General features: G+C 47.3%; 1 protein-coding gene and 1 long non-coding RNA gene across 5 annotated transcripts in view; one reads left to right on the top strand and one right to left on the bottom strand.

Annotated features, from left to right (window-relative positions):
* The window catches only part of LOC139054309 (uncharacterized), a 56,832-nt gene that overhangs the window by 7,825 nt on the left and 33,602 nt on the right, over positions 1–15,405 (bottom strand). The gene's annotated exons all lie outside the window — the stretch shown is intronic.
* The window catches only part of LOC135901589 (uncharacterized), a 62,666-nt gene that overhangs the window by 35,949 nt on the left and 11,312 nt on the right, over positions 1–15,405 (top strand). For 2 of the 3 annotated variants that reach the window (XM_070531124.1, XM_070531125.1), the window contains exon 1: positions 6,150–7,505. The exons of the other annotated variant lie outside the window; for it this stretch is intronic. In XM_070531124.1, the coding sequence (XP_070387225.1) occupies positions 6,168–7,346 (1,179 nt within the window). In that variant the 5' untranslated portion in view covers positions 6,150–6,167 and the 3' untranslated portion in view covers positions 7,347–7,505. Of the gene's footprint in view, positions 1–6,149; positions 7,506–15,405 lie in introns of those variants that run through there. 3 annotated transcript variants of the gene reach the window in all.

Here is a 15,405-nt window from a genome sequence, read left to right as displayed (position 1 = left end):
CCAAGGTAATGTTTTTGCCGTCGCTTGAAGATAAATTATTTTTTCATTCCGCCTAATTAAACAATTATTCTTATATTAATTATTACACTTCTCAGGTATTGCAATTTTTATATTATAATAAGCTACATAGAAGTGTTATTCCGAGCGTGAAAGAAGCCCGCGAATGCACGTAAAGTGCCTCGCGAGCGGCCCCTCACCATGTCTGGCCATTCCGAACTCACAAGCGCAGTACATACAATGCGCGCTAGCGATCGTGCCTGCAAAGTATTATTGCTACGCGAGACGCAAAGAGCTTAAATTTCAAACCAAACGTCGTTTGCCCTTCTACTCGCAGGCGCCGCACTCCCAGTCGGAGAGCCGATGTATATATCGCGCAAGTGCGCCTACGTACATGACTGTGCTGTGACGTCGCTCATAGTGACACGTGACTTCGAGAATTATTGCGATAGCAATTATATGGACACTCCAGGCGCATTTCTGCTGTCCACCGTGAAATTCACGATAAAGTCCAAGGGCGATAACATCGCCCGCGCACCGTATGTTTATGTGCGAGTGAAAGCGTGCTAGGGTGCGCATACAATTGTGGCTCAATCTCGCCCGTGCAAGGGAGGAAATCTGGGAGGAAACGCGTAGACTTCCATCGCGTGCAAGGCACCGTGGGGAGGAAAAGGAGACGGGGGGCGTTCTATCCCAGCGGCGGCTGCTTATGACGCGGCCGCGCGCCCCCTTTCTTGAAAGCAATCTGCGAGGCATTGGACAGAGTGCGATCTCGCGCGCGCCAGGGAGGAGAGCCGGGGGAAGTGTGCCGTTTTCAGTCGCGCGTATGGCACCGGGAGGAGAGGGAACGTTCTACTCCGGCGGCGCCAGCTTACTGCGAGGCCGCGCGCGCTCGATCTTGAAAGCGATGTGCGATGCATTGGGGAGAGTGAGTCGAGTGCTGATAGCTTCGTGTGCGCTTTGTTCTCGCCGCTTAGTTTGCGTTGAAGCTACAGGCAGCACGAAGGTCAATTCGTTCGCTGCTGCTGCTGCGCATTCTCGCTCAGTGTTTTGACAGTGAGTGTGCGCGGTTATTGAGTGAGATGTGTTCATGTTTGCTTGTGCGCGCGTGACATCATGCTTGTTAATTCAGTTAGTAAGCGAATGTTTACAAGTTCATACCGCTCCTAAAACTACTATGCTTACTTCATGTGTACTAACGATGCTTCGCCTTTCTGGATGGACTTTTTAAGGCAATATCACTTATTTAATCTGTTGCTTCAATAGACGAACTAAAGTTCAAAAAAATAATAAAACATACGGACCCAATGTCTGCGTGTCTTTGTTTTACTTCGTACCGTAGCAAGACAGACAGACAGACAGACAAGAAACTTTAATTGGTCCTAAGGAACTACCGTGTCGTAGTCGCGGGCCGCACCTGCGCCGGGGGCGGATACCGTAGCAAGAGATATATACTTCTGTTTCGTCTGCCTGCAGTGTTTCCACGTCTCGCAGTCGCGCGCGCAGAGAACGAAACTAGGTAATTTTCTATCGTGTTGTAACGGCCGTGATCATGCTCTTTCATCCTCCCGCGTCTGCCTCAGAGCTCGTGATGCAATGACTTATACTGCTAATCAGGTGTTCTCGTGCAGAGCGCACAAAATCGTCCGCTGCGCGAAGCGAGACGAACGCAACAGCTCGCGCGCGGGAGATCGTTACCGGAACTGCGCCATTCAACAAAATCGCGAGAGAGCTAAAAAATAAATAAGGGGAGTTCCGTGATGTACTTGTCACGCGATCCTCTGGTTCCGGTATGGGAGAACGCAGGGAAGGAATTTCGCTTACGGAGGCTCGACGGGGCAAACGGAGAGAGTATTTATTTATCTTGGCGGTGACATTCGCCTCCTGAAATGATCAGTTCGCGACACTGCAATATTTCTACATCGGCTATTAAGGAACCAGCTTGAAAAATTATTGCGATGCACGTAAAAACTCCCAGCGTATAACCAAAATTTTCTATGTGGCCTTGTGAGGGGCCCTTTAAAGAATAAGTGGAAATTACACTGCGTAATCTACAACTTAGAGCTTAGGCTAGCCGGGCTTGTTGGTACGAGCAAGTTTAGCAAACAGCACGAATAACGGGACACAGAAAAAATACCTGTGTCATGTGTCTCTTTTCTGTGACCCGTTATTCGCGCTGTTTGCTAAAGAACTTAGAGCTGCTCTTACAGGGAATAACTTATTTTTCTACTTTTATAATGACCAAGTGCGTTGGTGATGTGCATCCGCCCCCCCCCCACCCCCCCCCCATCGCACCCTAAAAAAGCCTATACACTCTTGTACAACTCATGGCATTAGAAACGTCTCAAGTGTGGCACTGCAAAATGATTCATTGGGCTTCTCTTCCGAATTTTCTCGACGCATTATATGCGGCAAGCCTGATTCTCGCACAAACAGCAGAATGAGGGATTTCTGGAAGTGCTGCTATCGGCTGTCGCTGCGAGTCGGCTGTCAGACTGGAAATGGAGAAATGTGCAACAACCAAAAGGAAAGAAAAGAAAACGAAACTGGAGGACGGCTCCGTTGTCGCGACAAGCCGTCGTCTTTCAATCAGGCCTTGCGAGTCCCTATAGGTATCACACCGCATAAAAGTCTTCAGAATAAGCCGGAGTTCGTTTTACTCTTTTATTTTATTTATTTTTCCTGCCCGTAGCAAGCTTGCTTGTAAAGCCTCTGTTAGTCAACCGAGGCGGTTTCCAGACGTGAAACGAAACGCGAAAGGATTTCTTTTTCTGTCGTAAGTGTGCTGTTTACAGCATTCCCCCCACTTAGGGACGTTTCAACATTAGCCAAACAGGCTAGTGCATCAAGGGCAGTCTTAGGTAACATCTCACACTTCCAAATGGTGTCTTGATAGCATCCCATTGGTCGAAATGCGGCTGGGAACTCTTGTTTGCAACGATTAACATATCAATAATTTAGCGACACCAGACCGCACGCAAATTCGTTGAGGATTTTTTGCATTGGTCGCCCGTTCAATACCGTGTGATTGCGCCTTGAGCGCCGCTGTACGCTAAAGAACTCCCATGTGCGCCACGTGTATGGGAGGTGCCCGAGTTCTGTCGTTATCGTGCATATTTCTGGCTGCATGCTTCTTGCTTCATTTCTTTTTTTCTTCGCGTGCGATAAAAGATAGCTGATAGGTAATGACATCGCTTCGTTTTTCGCCTACATTTGTCCTCTCCCAACGTTGTTGACTCGGGTCCAAATGCAAAGTTGTTAACCCTCTTCAATAAAGCTCCTCAAAGCTTCTTGTGTACATCACAGACAAGTGGGACCAAGAATCAGCACTAAACCCTCTCCCTCTTCTCCTCTCCTCTTCCTTCCTCTTCCTCCACTTCAGATCGATATTTTGACGGAGCCCCGTACGGGAGATGTACCTTAGAGCATCACTTGCTCAGATGGCATTGGTTTATGTGCTACGCCAAAATAATGTGTTGAAGCAGAATCGTAAAACCGAATTCAAGAAATTGAGGATGAGCTAAAGCAAGATAGAACACACAGCCTAACGACGCCGCAATCAATTCATGTGAAAGCTCAAGTTAAGCGCCACGAGAATTCTGGCAGGGTGGAAAGACTGGAAGTGTGTTTTCAAGGGTTCTTTGACAATGCCGAACGTCAAATTTGCAAAGCGATGTCACAACAAGCTGCTGTACAGAAACAAAACGGTCTCCAATGAAGGACGCTAACATTCAGAATATCCAAGCGGCTGAAATGTGGATGCGGAGATGGATGTGGAGCGACGACAAGGAAGGATGAAGTTTGAGACAACTGCATCCAAGGAACGAAGTTGTGAACATTTGATTCAAGGCTCACGGAAGACTTTTGGTTCAGTTACGTAATACGAGACGAGGGCTTCATCAGCCAGAAGGCAATAAGCACCGATACTGCTGGCAAGACGATACAAGCAGTACCCAGATACTATCGAGAAATATATTGACGCGAAGCAGCTGTTAAAGGAGTAGGTTATATATAAGGGACTCCCGAAGTGCAGAAAGCTCACCAAAGAGAGCAACCGCATGTTGCACGGGTCACAACTGATAGAAGTGAAAGCTTAGACTGTGCTCGGGGGGCATACGCCCAGAAAGCGTTGTGGCGGGCGCTTTCTAGGACTGAGTGAAATATGTGTACGAAAAGGGCGTAAAGGTTAGTACCGTTCGTTGTGAGGAAGAGGCGCGGAGTACTTTCTGTGGCCGAGGGTCTCAGCAGAATGAGTTCCTGCGAAAGGAATTTTTCTTCAGCTGCCTGAAGCGAAAAAGAAAGCAGCGAAAAATAAAAATAAAGCCAAGGAGTGTAAATTTTGTAGAAGAATATTTACTATGAGGGACTTTTAAAAAATCACGCAGAAACTCCACTGTAGTTGTCGAAGTATGCGTAGCATTGTGACACTTGCTCAACTCCAAGCAGCCCGGTGTCATTATCAATTTTATCAAACTTGATCCAACCAGTATATACTATTATCAATCCTTATAGGTCGTTATCAACCTTATCGGTCTAGATGCGACCCTTATCAACTCTTATCGGTTGTTATCAGCCTTATCGGACTCGATCCACCATTTAGCAACTCTTATCAGTCGTTATCAACCTTATCGCAACCTATGCGATCCTTATCCACCCTTACCTGTACAGGACTCTGCCTGTACTTATTGACCTTATCGGACATGATCCGACTCTTAAAACTTTTATCGGTCCTCATCAACAATATCAAAATTTCTCCGATCATTATAAACCCTTATCGATATTTAGCACCTTTTCCATCCGCGTCGAACCATTATCGACCGTAATGAGACCCATATATAACCCCTCATCACACCATATCAACTCATCGACTCGTCGGTAGCCCGGGCGCCGGCGCGCGCCCGGCCGGGCCGCTGTATCTTGAAAGGCCATCTGCCACGGGCACCGTGTCCGTGCTGCACTGTCTCTTCGTGGCTTAGTTCGCGTTTATGCGAGCGGCAGCACGAAGTTCAATTCGCTCGCTGCTGCTGCCACGTTTCCTCACGGCAGCGTTTTGACAGCAAGTTTCCGCGGTCATCGAGTGAGATGAGTTCACGTTTGCTTGAGCGGGCGTTACACCATGCTTGAAACGACAAAAAGCTGAGCTAGTTGGTAAGGATTCAGTATGCCTGTGCTTACAAGTTTACACGGCCGATAAAACTGCTATCCTTACATTATAGCTGTCCACTAATTTGCTATCGCAATCTATGCTTCGCCTTTCGGGCGAAATTGCGACTTTTTTTTCCTTTTCGAATTCATTTTGTTTTACCACTACGGCGTGCCTCATAATCAAACCTTGGTTTTGGCATGTAAAACGGCAGAGTTCATTTTATGTTGTACATTAATTTCTTTATAGCAATTCATCTTACGTCATTGACGGACGAATGGACGGTTTTCCTCGTTGCGTAGGCATAGAAATGCTTACGCATTAAAAAAATGCTGGTTCTCCCGTAATCGAGAGTAGATGTAAGAATGAAATAGCTACCGGCAAAGGGGATAGGTTGGAGATGATCTTAGCAGCAATCTTAAAATGGGTGTAGTGCATGTTCGCAACGGCACACCCCATCACATCACACCGCGCCACGCCATACTGTGCACTGGTCCATATGGACGCAATAGTTTCCCGTCACAGACAGAACCTCATTGCAAGTATCATCTCGGCCAAATGGTTCGCCAGATGCTGCCGGCTTGGACGCTGCCGGTGCCGCCGGCGCTCAGGACGCGCCGCGGAACTCGCGGACCGCTGGCGTTGAAAAGAGCACTCAGCGCAAAAAGATGACAATCAAGTACATAGTGCTCTGTATCTGCCTTTTGAATATCGTTATTGGAAGTGACAAAAAATTGGAGCACGCTTAAGCTTCGCCTTCAAGAGTCGACCCGCCAAGGGGTGTGAGACAGTGGGCTACGGCGCAGCGACTACGCGCCCCGCATCGGACGCGGTGAGCGTCGAGCAGCGCCGCGTTCGGCGCGGCAACGAAATGTGCGCCTGAGCAAGCGACGCACGCCTGAGCCTTAGAAACAGCTCGTTTCTAAGGCAACACCGCATTCACTAGAGACGCTTTTGTACCGCTTTGAAGCATCGAACTCGTGGCTGAGGGCGTCTACTTCCGGCCACCGAGCGTGACGGACGTGCGATGACGGGCTCCGTCGGAGCGGCTACAGCGGCTATTGCCAGCCGCGGCAACAGGAACTTTTCATCTGAAGAAGGCTACGAGTTGATTTTGCCGAATTTGCCAACAGGTCGTTTTGTTGTTAATACAGTTTTTCTTCACGGAGATGTTCAAGCGCGGCCTTACCGAGTCGAAGATTTTCGCGACGCGTTGTCTGGTATGTCGCTGCTTCCTGAAGTGATCGCCTTAGGGGCGTATCGGATGAGCCACGTGTGGGCCGTAACCTTCAGTAATGCCGAAGCCGTGAAGAAGTTACTCGCCGCGAGTGAATTGAAGGTCAAGGGCCGGCGCTGCGTCGTCATTGATCCTGGAAACCAAGATGTAAAGATGAAAGTGCACTGGCTGTTGCACAACGTTCCAGATGATGACGTGCGGGTGGCCTTCCTTCCTTATGGAAAAGTGACAGACATTAGCAGAGAGCGGTGGCGAGTACACGGAATCAGTGACAAGGGGTCCACAACCAGGTTGGTGTCCATGCGTCTCAAGGCAGGCGTTAAGCTGGAAGATCTACCACACCAGCTGAACGTCGCAGGTGAACAAGCTTTGGTGGTCGTATCAGGCCGTCCGCCGATGTGCCTGCGCTGTCATGCAACGGGGCACATTCGCCGCGACTGCCGGGTTCCAAAATGCAGTGCCTGCCGTAGATTCGGACATGAAGAAGGTCAATGCCCTAAAACGTACGCCAGCGTCGCTGGGCCTACGAGTGGCGAGGATTCATCCGAACTTCTCATGGATGAAAACGACGCTGAAGAAGCTTCGAAGCCGTCAAAAGACACCACAGTCCGCAAAATGGTAACGCTGGCAGCCAACAAACCCTTTTTGGAGGAAAGGCGTCAACCAGCAGAGCGCGAACGGGATACCAAAGACCAGGCCATGGAAAAAGCCACCACATCGAAGGACGCCTGTCAACCTATCAGCGAGGATACAAAAGTGGAAGAAACCCAAGAGACCTGCATGGATGTCGTCGAAAGCCTCACTGGACAGTCCACCAAGCGGCCATTGGAGGAGAGCGTCGAGGAAGCAGACAAAGAAGTTGAAGAGACAGAACCACCGCCGAAGGGACTCGGCATAAGACGGTCTTCAGTGAAGCAGAGGCCGAATTTTTCCGCTGAGCGGCGGCCGGCGGAAAAACCTCCGTCTTAACGCCGACTCTCCACGCAGCGCAACCTTTTGGGGTCTTCGGGAAGACGTGGGGACTCTGAGCAAACTCATTTGCAAGTGTCGTGAAGCCTTCCGGTTAGAAGATGCCTATAGCGCACATTGTGCTGCATACGTGATGTGTCTACAAGGTTCATCTTCGCTGTAAGTGTTATACTATGCTAACAAATTTTTCAGATTCTAAAGGGGTACTGTAATGCGATCATTTTGCAGAATATATAAAAAGAAATGGCGTTAAAATCAGGCACAGCACTACGCATAGCGACGATAAATGTCAGAGGTCTGGCGTCTAGGAGACGTCAGTACCAGCTTAGTCGCCTGCTGTTAGAAAATGAGCTGGATATCGTAGCAGTTCAAGAGACAAAGGTAGAAACGCAGGAACAAAGTGATCGCATGGTATCACCTTTTAGAAATCGGTACAATGTTGCCATAAGTCATGCAGTAGGCTTGTCAGCAGGTTGTGCTCTATTTCTTCGAAATTCTATTGAGATTGTTGAGGAATCTTTGAGTGTCAGTCAAAGTGGTCGTTATATTGTTTGTGATTTCACCTTCGCAATGAAAAATTGGAGGGTGATTAACGTGTACGCACCGAACAAGGAACATGACCGGCGAGTGTTATTTGAGGAAATGGAAAAACACCTGCTATGCGATAAGCTGGTCATATTACTGGGTGATTTCAACTGTGTTTGTGAACCAGAAGATAGAGTGAACAAACGACCTATTCGAGATAAAAGTGCAATATTTTTAAGCGCAATAGTGGGTGAACACAATTTAGATGACGTGGGGTCTTTGTTTTCATGTAACTTCCCCCAGTTCACTCATTTTCAAGGAAATAGCCACGCTAGACTAGATAGAGCTTATATATCAACAGCTCTTGTACCTTTGTGCAGTAATTACACAGTCAATCATGTTTCTTTCAGCGACCACAGCTTAGTGTCTTTCTCGCTTGGAGCAGAAAAAAGAAAAAGTACATTTAATTGGCAGCTCTGGAAACTTAATGATAATCTATTGGATGACAAACCTTTCGTAGATTACGCAATGGAAAACCTTAATGACTTACTTGAAGATCACCAGAACATAATTGGCAGATGGGAGCTTTTCAAAGAAAAAATAAAGATTAAGGCGATAGAACGGGCTTCTGCACTTAAGCACAGTAAAATAAAACACGAAAAAGAACTGCAAGCTCAGTTAGACTTCTTGATCAGCCAAGAAAGTGTTACCCCCGGCCTGCGCAGTAAAGAAATTCGAGACGTCAAGCGACAACTTGAGCTTATCGATGTCGAAAATTATAGAGGAGCAGTGATACGGGCTCGTGCAGAGCATTTGTGGATGGGCGAAACGCCCACCAAACGCGCCCTTAGTGACGAAAAAAGATACGCGACCAAAAAAGAAATCAAAGAAATAAGGTACCGAGGTGTAGTCACAGATAAGAAAAGTGATATAGAAGACGCTTTCGTAGAGCACTTTCGGAAATTGTTTGGTGAAAGGAAAGAAGTAAACAAGGGATTTGTAAACGCTTTTCTTCCACTTATGCCGCAACTAGATGAAAATGCAAAATCAGTCCTAGAAGCCTCAATTACATTAAAGGAAATTGAAAAATCAATCGATGATTTGAACCCCGGAAAGTCGCCCGGTCCCGATGGACTGGGTTCAGCGTTTTATAAGAAATTTAAAACTCCTATAGCTAAGGCATTGCATGCGGTAATACAAGAGGCATATGACATAGAAGAGCTTCCCCTTTCCTTCCGTCAATCACATATCATTCTCATTCCTAAAACGGACGACCGACTTAAGCAATTATTGGTAGGTTCTTACCGGCCAATTACCCTCTCTAACGTAGATTACAAGATATTCATGAAGGTCTTGGCAAGAAGATTACAAGGTTTTATTAAAGATATAGTCGGACCACACCAGACGTGCGGAATTAAAGGTAGGAGCATAACGACGAACATTCATATAGCAAGAAATATTTTGGAGTGTTGTGATGTTTTTTCCAACCATGTGGCAATGCTCCAAATAGATCTGGAAAAAGCTTTTGACCTTGTTACGCACGAAATATTGTTTGCCATTATGGAATATGTAAATGTAGGGAAAATAATACTGGAAGGTGTAAAAATGTCGTACACTGGATGCTCTGCCTCAATTATAATTAACAAACAAGTCAGCAAAAGCATCCATGTCGTCTCTTCGGTGAAACAAGGGTGTCCTCTGTCGTCACTACTTTTTAGCATTTATTTAGAGCCATTTTGTTTAAAGATTATTCAAAATGAGGAAATAAGAGGCTTTCGTATTATGGCTTGTGAAGTCAAAATATTATCTTACGCCGACGACATAGCTGTTTTCTGTACCGATAGAGAAAGTGTAACAAATGCGATAAAAGATGCCACAGCTTTCTGTCAATACACAGGGAGCAGAATAAACTGGAATAAATGTCAGGGTTTCTGGCATGGTGAATGGGAAAGTGTGCCAGTCACGTACGCCAACATTCAGTGGACGACTACTCCAAGTAAATACCTAGGCGTACCACTACAACACTACAAGGATACACAAGAATACTGGAAAGAACAGACAGACAAGGCTCGAGAGAAAACACAAAAATGGGGAGGACGAGACCTATCAATTTTTTCCCGTGCCACAGTGTGTAACATTTTTATTATTGCTCGAGTATGGTATGTTTTGCAAGCGTTGCACATGTCGCGCATGAGTATTCAACGACTGCACAGAGTGTTGGCTGTTTTTGTATGGAACTCATCGTGGGAAAGGGTGAGCCGCACAAATTTGTTCCTTCCAGTGCGATCGGGAGGACTGGGTTTGATTCATTTGTTCGTGAGACAAATTGTCTCTAGGTTCGTATATTATCGCAATGAAAGAAATCCTTTTTTAAGAAGTGTTATGCAAGTGAGATTGGCGAACGCATTGCCAGATGTCATTGTGTCATCATGCGCCCATATGCAACGCAATGTCCGCGGATACATGCATGAAATTGTTGCGGCTGTGCAGTTTCTAAAAGTAAGATTTTCAATGGAATATCTCAGCGAGGTCAAGAGAAAACGCCTCTACAAAGATCTAATTGATGTGATGATGCCTGTTCCCTTGTATCGAAGGATGTACAATCCTGGGCCAGGCAGCAATGTGTTAAAAAGGGTTAAAAGTATGACTATCCGATCGTCAGTCAAAACTTTCTTTTTCATGCTCCATAGTGGCACACTTTCTACAATACCGTGGCTAAAGGAAAAAGGGTTGTTGGTACCATGGTCGGTTGACTGTGTAATATGCAAAAGGCCTGAAACAATCGAGCACATGTTTCTCGATTGTTGGGATGCCGTATTCTTATGGGACATCTTGCAAAGAACCCTGAAAAAGGAACTGCCGCTTACACCCTACGGCATTCGATTTCTTCCCGTCGAAAGCGAAGGTGTGCCGTACGATATGCTAATGATTCTAGTAATGCACAGTGTTTGGAAAACCAGAATGTCGGTGCGTAATGCAGACGTCAACGCGAGGTCAGCCCGGGACAACTTCAACGAAAGCATCGCATATTTACGAGATGTGTACAAACAGAAGGAAGAAAAGCCAGATTGGTGTGTTTATCTGGACGAACTCCTGACCGTAAAGCGTTTTTTACCCACTTATGCTAGCCAGACACAAGCTAGCATTTTTAATGTGATGTTATGATGGTGTTTTTCACTGTATTCTGCCAAGTTGGCAATAAAGAAAAAAAAAACTCGTGGCTGAGTGGTAGCGCCTCCGTCTCACACTCCGGAGACCCTGGTTCGATTCCCACCCAACCCATCCTGCAAGTTCTTTTTTATTCATGAAGTGCCTGCTGGGATTTATCGCTCACGGCCAACGCCGACGACACCGGCTTTTCTGCGATACGAGCTCCTTAACGCTGTCGCGTTAATAAAACTTCAGCGTACTAGAAGTCACAGTTTGAGTGATCTTATGAACAAACATTGGCCAGAACCCGGAAGCATTTTTTTTACTTGTTTGGGAAGTAACTAGCGTATGTAATGCAGTCTTGACTGGTTGCCCGGCTGATCTCGTTTTGTTCTCGCGATTTGCCCGGATGTTCTTGTTTGAGTGCCTGGATAACGGCTCTGGCTTTTGGCTCAATGTCACTTGAAGGTCGCCGACAACAGGAGCTAAAAGCATTTCATGCTGAAAACTAAATATATGGGTAAGAAGGACGGCAACGGGTGGGAATAAGTGCTGAATGAGCTATAATGAGAAGCGATATAAAGAGAAAAGTAGAGATGAGACATGAGCAGAAAAAACAGCGCGAGGAACAGACCGTAAGGAAGGGACAGGCAACGGTGCTAACATGTGCTCGAAAAATAAACACTGGAGTGTCTCTGTCCTGACGAGGAGAGACACTGCAAAATTTACTAGCTTTTTTATCCTTGTGGATTACACATCGCAGATTTTGTTTGATGTTGCTCATTACCTGTAAAAAGAAGCGGAGAGACATATCAATGTAATTTTTGCACAATTAAGTGCAACTGGCTTCTGTGTATTGAAGCTGTGGATTACTGGAGTTCGCCATTGAGTGCAGGATATATATATATATATATATATATATATATATATATATATATATATATATATATATATATATATATATATATATATATATATATATAACCTTTATTGAAGTGAAGGGGTGTAGAAGGAGCAGGTGAGTGCTCCAGGGCTCCACTGGCTTCCGCTGCCCGCCTGACCTGGCCGAGAAGTGCTAGCTGCGCCTCTCGGTCCTCGCTGGCGAGGCGAGTATCCCGTCACTCCCGTTAAAAAACATTTCCCGGCAGGGCCGGTTCGTTGAATTTGTAGGGCCGAGATTCGCATTCCCACAAGATGTGGGCGAGAGTGGGCCTGCCTGCGCACCACGGGCACATGTTCGGGTAGGCCGTGGGGGACACGGCGTCTAGTCGGCGTACATTTCGATACGCGTCTGTTTGGCACATCCGATGACGGTCCAGCGCCCGAGCTGTTGCAATTATCTCGCTTCGCGCAGCGGACATTTCGATACTTGTCTGTTTGGATTCTTCGAAAATCGTGGGAGTTCCCGCCATCCAGATCTGGACGGGGAGAGCGCATTCCCGTCACTCGCGTCGGTGGTGTTCTAGGATGTCACACGGTCTGTCGGGAAACTGATATTGGGATTGGGGTTGAGACAAAGCAGCCGCTCAATGCTTAAGTTCGCGAGCTGCGCTATCCGCTCTTTCGTTACCTGCCCGGCCCTCACGGCGCGGGCGCCAAATCAACTTGTGCTGGTGGGCTATCCTATCCCCTAGGATTTTCTGAACGCAGCGTGGGACTCTCCCGATCATAAAGAGCCGGCATGCTACCTGAGAGTCTGTGATTACTACCAAGCGTGAGCCTAATATGTCTTTGGCACGGAAAGCCAGGGCAATCGCCATCGCCTCTGCCGTGTCCGGCGAGTGTGTGGTTGCAGTTGCGCAGGTTATGAGACCAGCTTCGCTGTCGTTACCTACTGCAGCTAGTGCGTATCTGTTTTTCCCACAGCATGCCGCGTCGGTGAAGACCATCTCGGAATTATTCGCATACTGATTTTGTAGATTCTGACTCGCGCTTGTCGGCGGCCTTGATGGTACTGGGGGCTCATGCTTTTGGAGATGGGAGCAACTGCTATGTTCTCCCAAACATCATTTGGTAGATACGTTAAGTCTTCGTTTCTGTACTGTTGGTGCTGGGGGAATCCCAGCCTGCTTAATATTGCTCTGTCCGATTAGGAGTTGCTGAGGCGCTCCCGTTGCGACATCCACACTGCCGCCCGAAGTTCAGCAAAGGAATTGTGCAGGCTATAGAGCTAGTAGCCTTTCCGTGGGTGTCCCATTTGGGAGGCCCAGTGCCGCCTCGTAGGATGTTCTTATCATGGTGTCTGCCTGCCCCTCCTCATTCTTACTCAGACTGTATGTTAGCCGGCTCACTACGAGAGCCTGTGCGAGTCTAAGCGTGTCGGTTTCTTGAAAGCTTTTCCTATTGCAGGTGACCCTACGTATTATACGGGATATTTGTTTTATAGTTGTTCTTAAGGTCTTGACGGTGTGATCATCTTTGTCATTGCTCTGTAGCCAGAAGCCGAGAATCCTCGCTTTCTGGACTTCGTCGATGCATTGGTTATCCAGAAAAAGGTCTAAGGTCCCGTTGCTTTTGTATCTCCGTCCATGAGGCTTATAAGCTCGGACTTGTCCGTGGCGCATTTCATGCCGCTGTTTCAGGCGAACAGCGAGACTACGTCGGCCGCCTTTTGCAGTGTCCGTTCTTTTTGGCCGAGGGAGCCGGATGTTGCCCACAGCGTAATGTCATGGGCGTATATAGCATACCATAGGTTGGGTATTTGGTCTAAGGCTTTAGTAAGTTTCTCCATACTTATATTGAATAGGCGGGGTCATAGTATCGCGCCTTGCGGTGTGCCTTTGTTTGGCATATCTACTGTGTTAGATCTCGTCTAACCAAGGCCGATGGTGGCTGTGCGATTGGTTAGGAAGGGCTTGATGTAGTTGCATACCTTCATGCCACAGCCAATCTCGCTTAATTCAAATAGGATGGTGTGATGCGCCATTGTGTCAAAAGCGCTTTTGAGATCTAGTGCCAGGACTAAGTGCTCTCCTCCTTGAGGTATGTTGTTCATGACCTCTTCCTTTAGCAAGAGGAAAATAGCCCGGGTGGACGGGCCCTGTCTGAAACCGAACATGTTTTGGGGAAACAGATCTTGTCCGTTCAAGTGGGCGCTTAGTCGCGAATGTATTACTGTTACGTAGAGTTTCCCCATGCATGACGTTAAAGATACTGGTCGCAGGGATTGTAGGGTAGGGGCTTTGCCTGGTTTCGAAATTAGAATTACTTTAGCCTCCTTCCAGCTCGGTGGGCCCGGGCCAGACTCCCAGACTTTCTCATTAAAGAAATCGGTGAGTTGGTTTAAGAGTTCATCATTCATGTTTCTCAGCATCGCGTTTGTTGTTTCATCCGGTCCCAGAGCCGCATTCCGCTTTGCTGCCTGCGCTGCAGCGAAAAGCTCCGCCTTCGATATTGAGGCATCTAACTTTTGGTTTCTTCGTCCGTTGTATTCGAGGTCTCACGGAGGGCTCTTCTCGTTTCCGAGATATCGCGTAATTAGTGCTTGCAAAAGCTCCTGGTCCGTTCCTCCGAAATCATTGCTAAGTTCTGAAGGGTGCGGTTGGTAGCCATCCTGGTCCTATCTGGTTCTAGCATGCTGCTTAGTATAGCCCAGGTCTTAGACGAATTTGGTGTGTGTCTAAGGGAGTCGCAAAAATAAATCCAGCGCTCCGTCTCGAGCTTTCGCGCATACTCCTTGGCTTGCTCTGAAATGACCGCAATTCTCCTAAGGAGCTTACGATTGAGCTTTTACTTTTCCTTCTTTTGGTAGGCCCTCGCCTACTTTCCCACATACGAGGGTCATCCAACTCAATCCGGGACTTTTTTGGTTCTTTCCCGGTTTAAATGGACGCCTAGGCAGGAGGTTTTGTACGCAGTAGAAACTGGCACCTGTGTCCTGTTACTCGAAGACGGCGCCCATTCCCCGCACTTCTGGATAGACTGTTATTCAAGATGGCGGACAACAGTGTGAACGTCTACGTGGAACAGCGTGTTCTGTTGAAATTTTTAGTGAACGAGGGCATAAACCTGCTGAAATTTACAGAAGACTTCAGGCTCAGTACGATGATGAGACACTCAGTGGCAGTATGACATCTGAAATGGTGTAAGCGCTTCAAAGAAGGCCGTATCCCTATTACTGACGATCCCGGTCGTGGGGGATCACAGCCCACGGTAGTCATTGCTGAGAACATTCAGTGCGTGGAGCAGCTGATCGTGGACAATCGTCGCATAACCTGTCGTGAAATTGCAAGGGTGTGTAATCTGTCGTCAGGGACAGTGAACACAACAATTCATGATCATTTGTTGTTCCGAAAAGTAAGTGCACGCTGTGTGCCAAAGCAGCTGTCTGCTTTTGACAGACACAGAAGAGTTGAAGTCTGTATCGAACTGAAGGAACGCTATG

This window comes from Dermacentor albipictus, chromosome 1 (assembly GCF_038994185.2).
Source record: "Dermacentor albipictus isolate Rhodes 1998 colony chromosome 1, USDA_Dalb.pri_finalv2, whole genome shotgun sequence".
NCBI classification, from domain to species: Eukaryota; Metazoa; Arthropoda; class Arachnida; order Ixodida; family Ixodidae; genus Dermacentor; species Dermacentor albipictus.
This window is presented reverse-complemented; position numbering and strand designations above follow the sequence as displayed.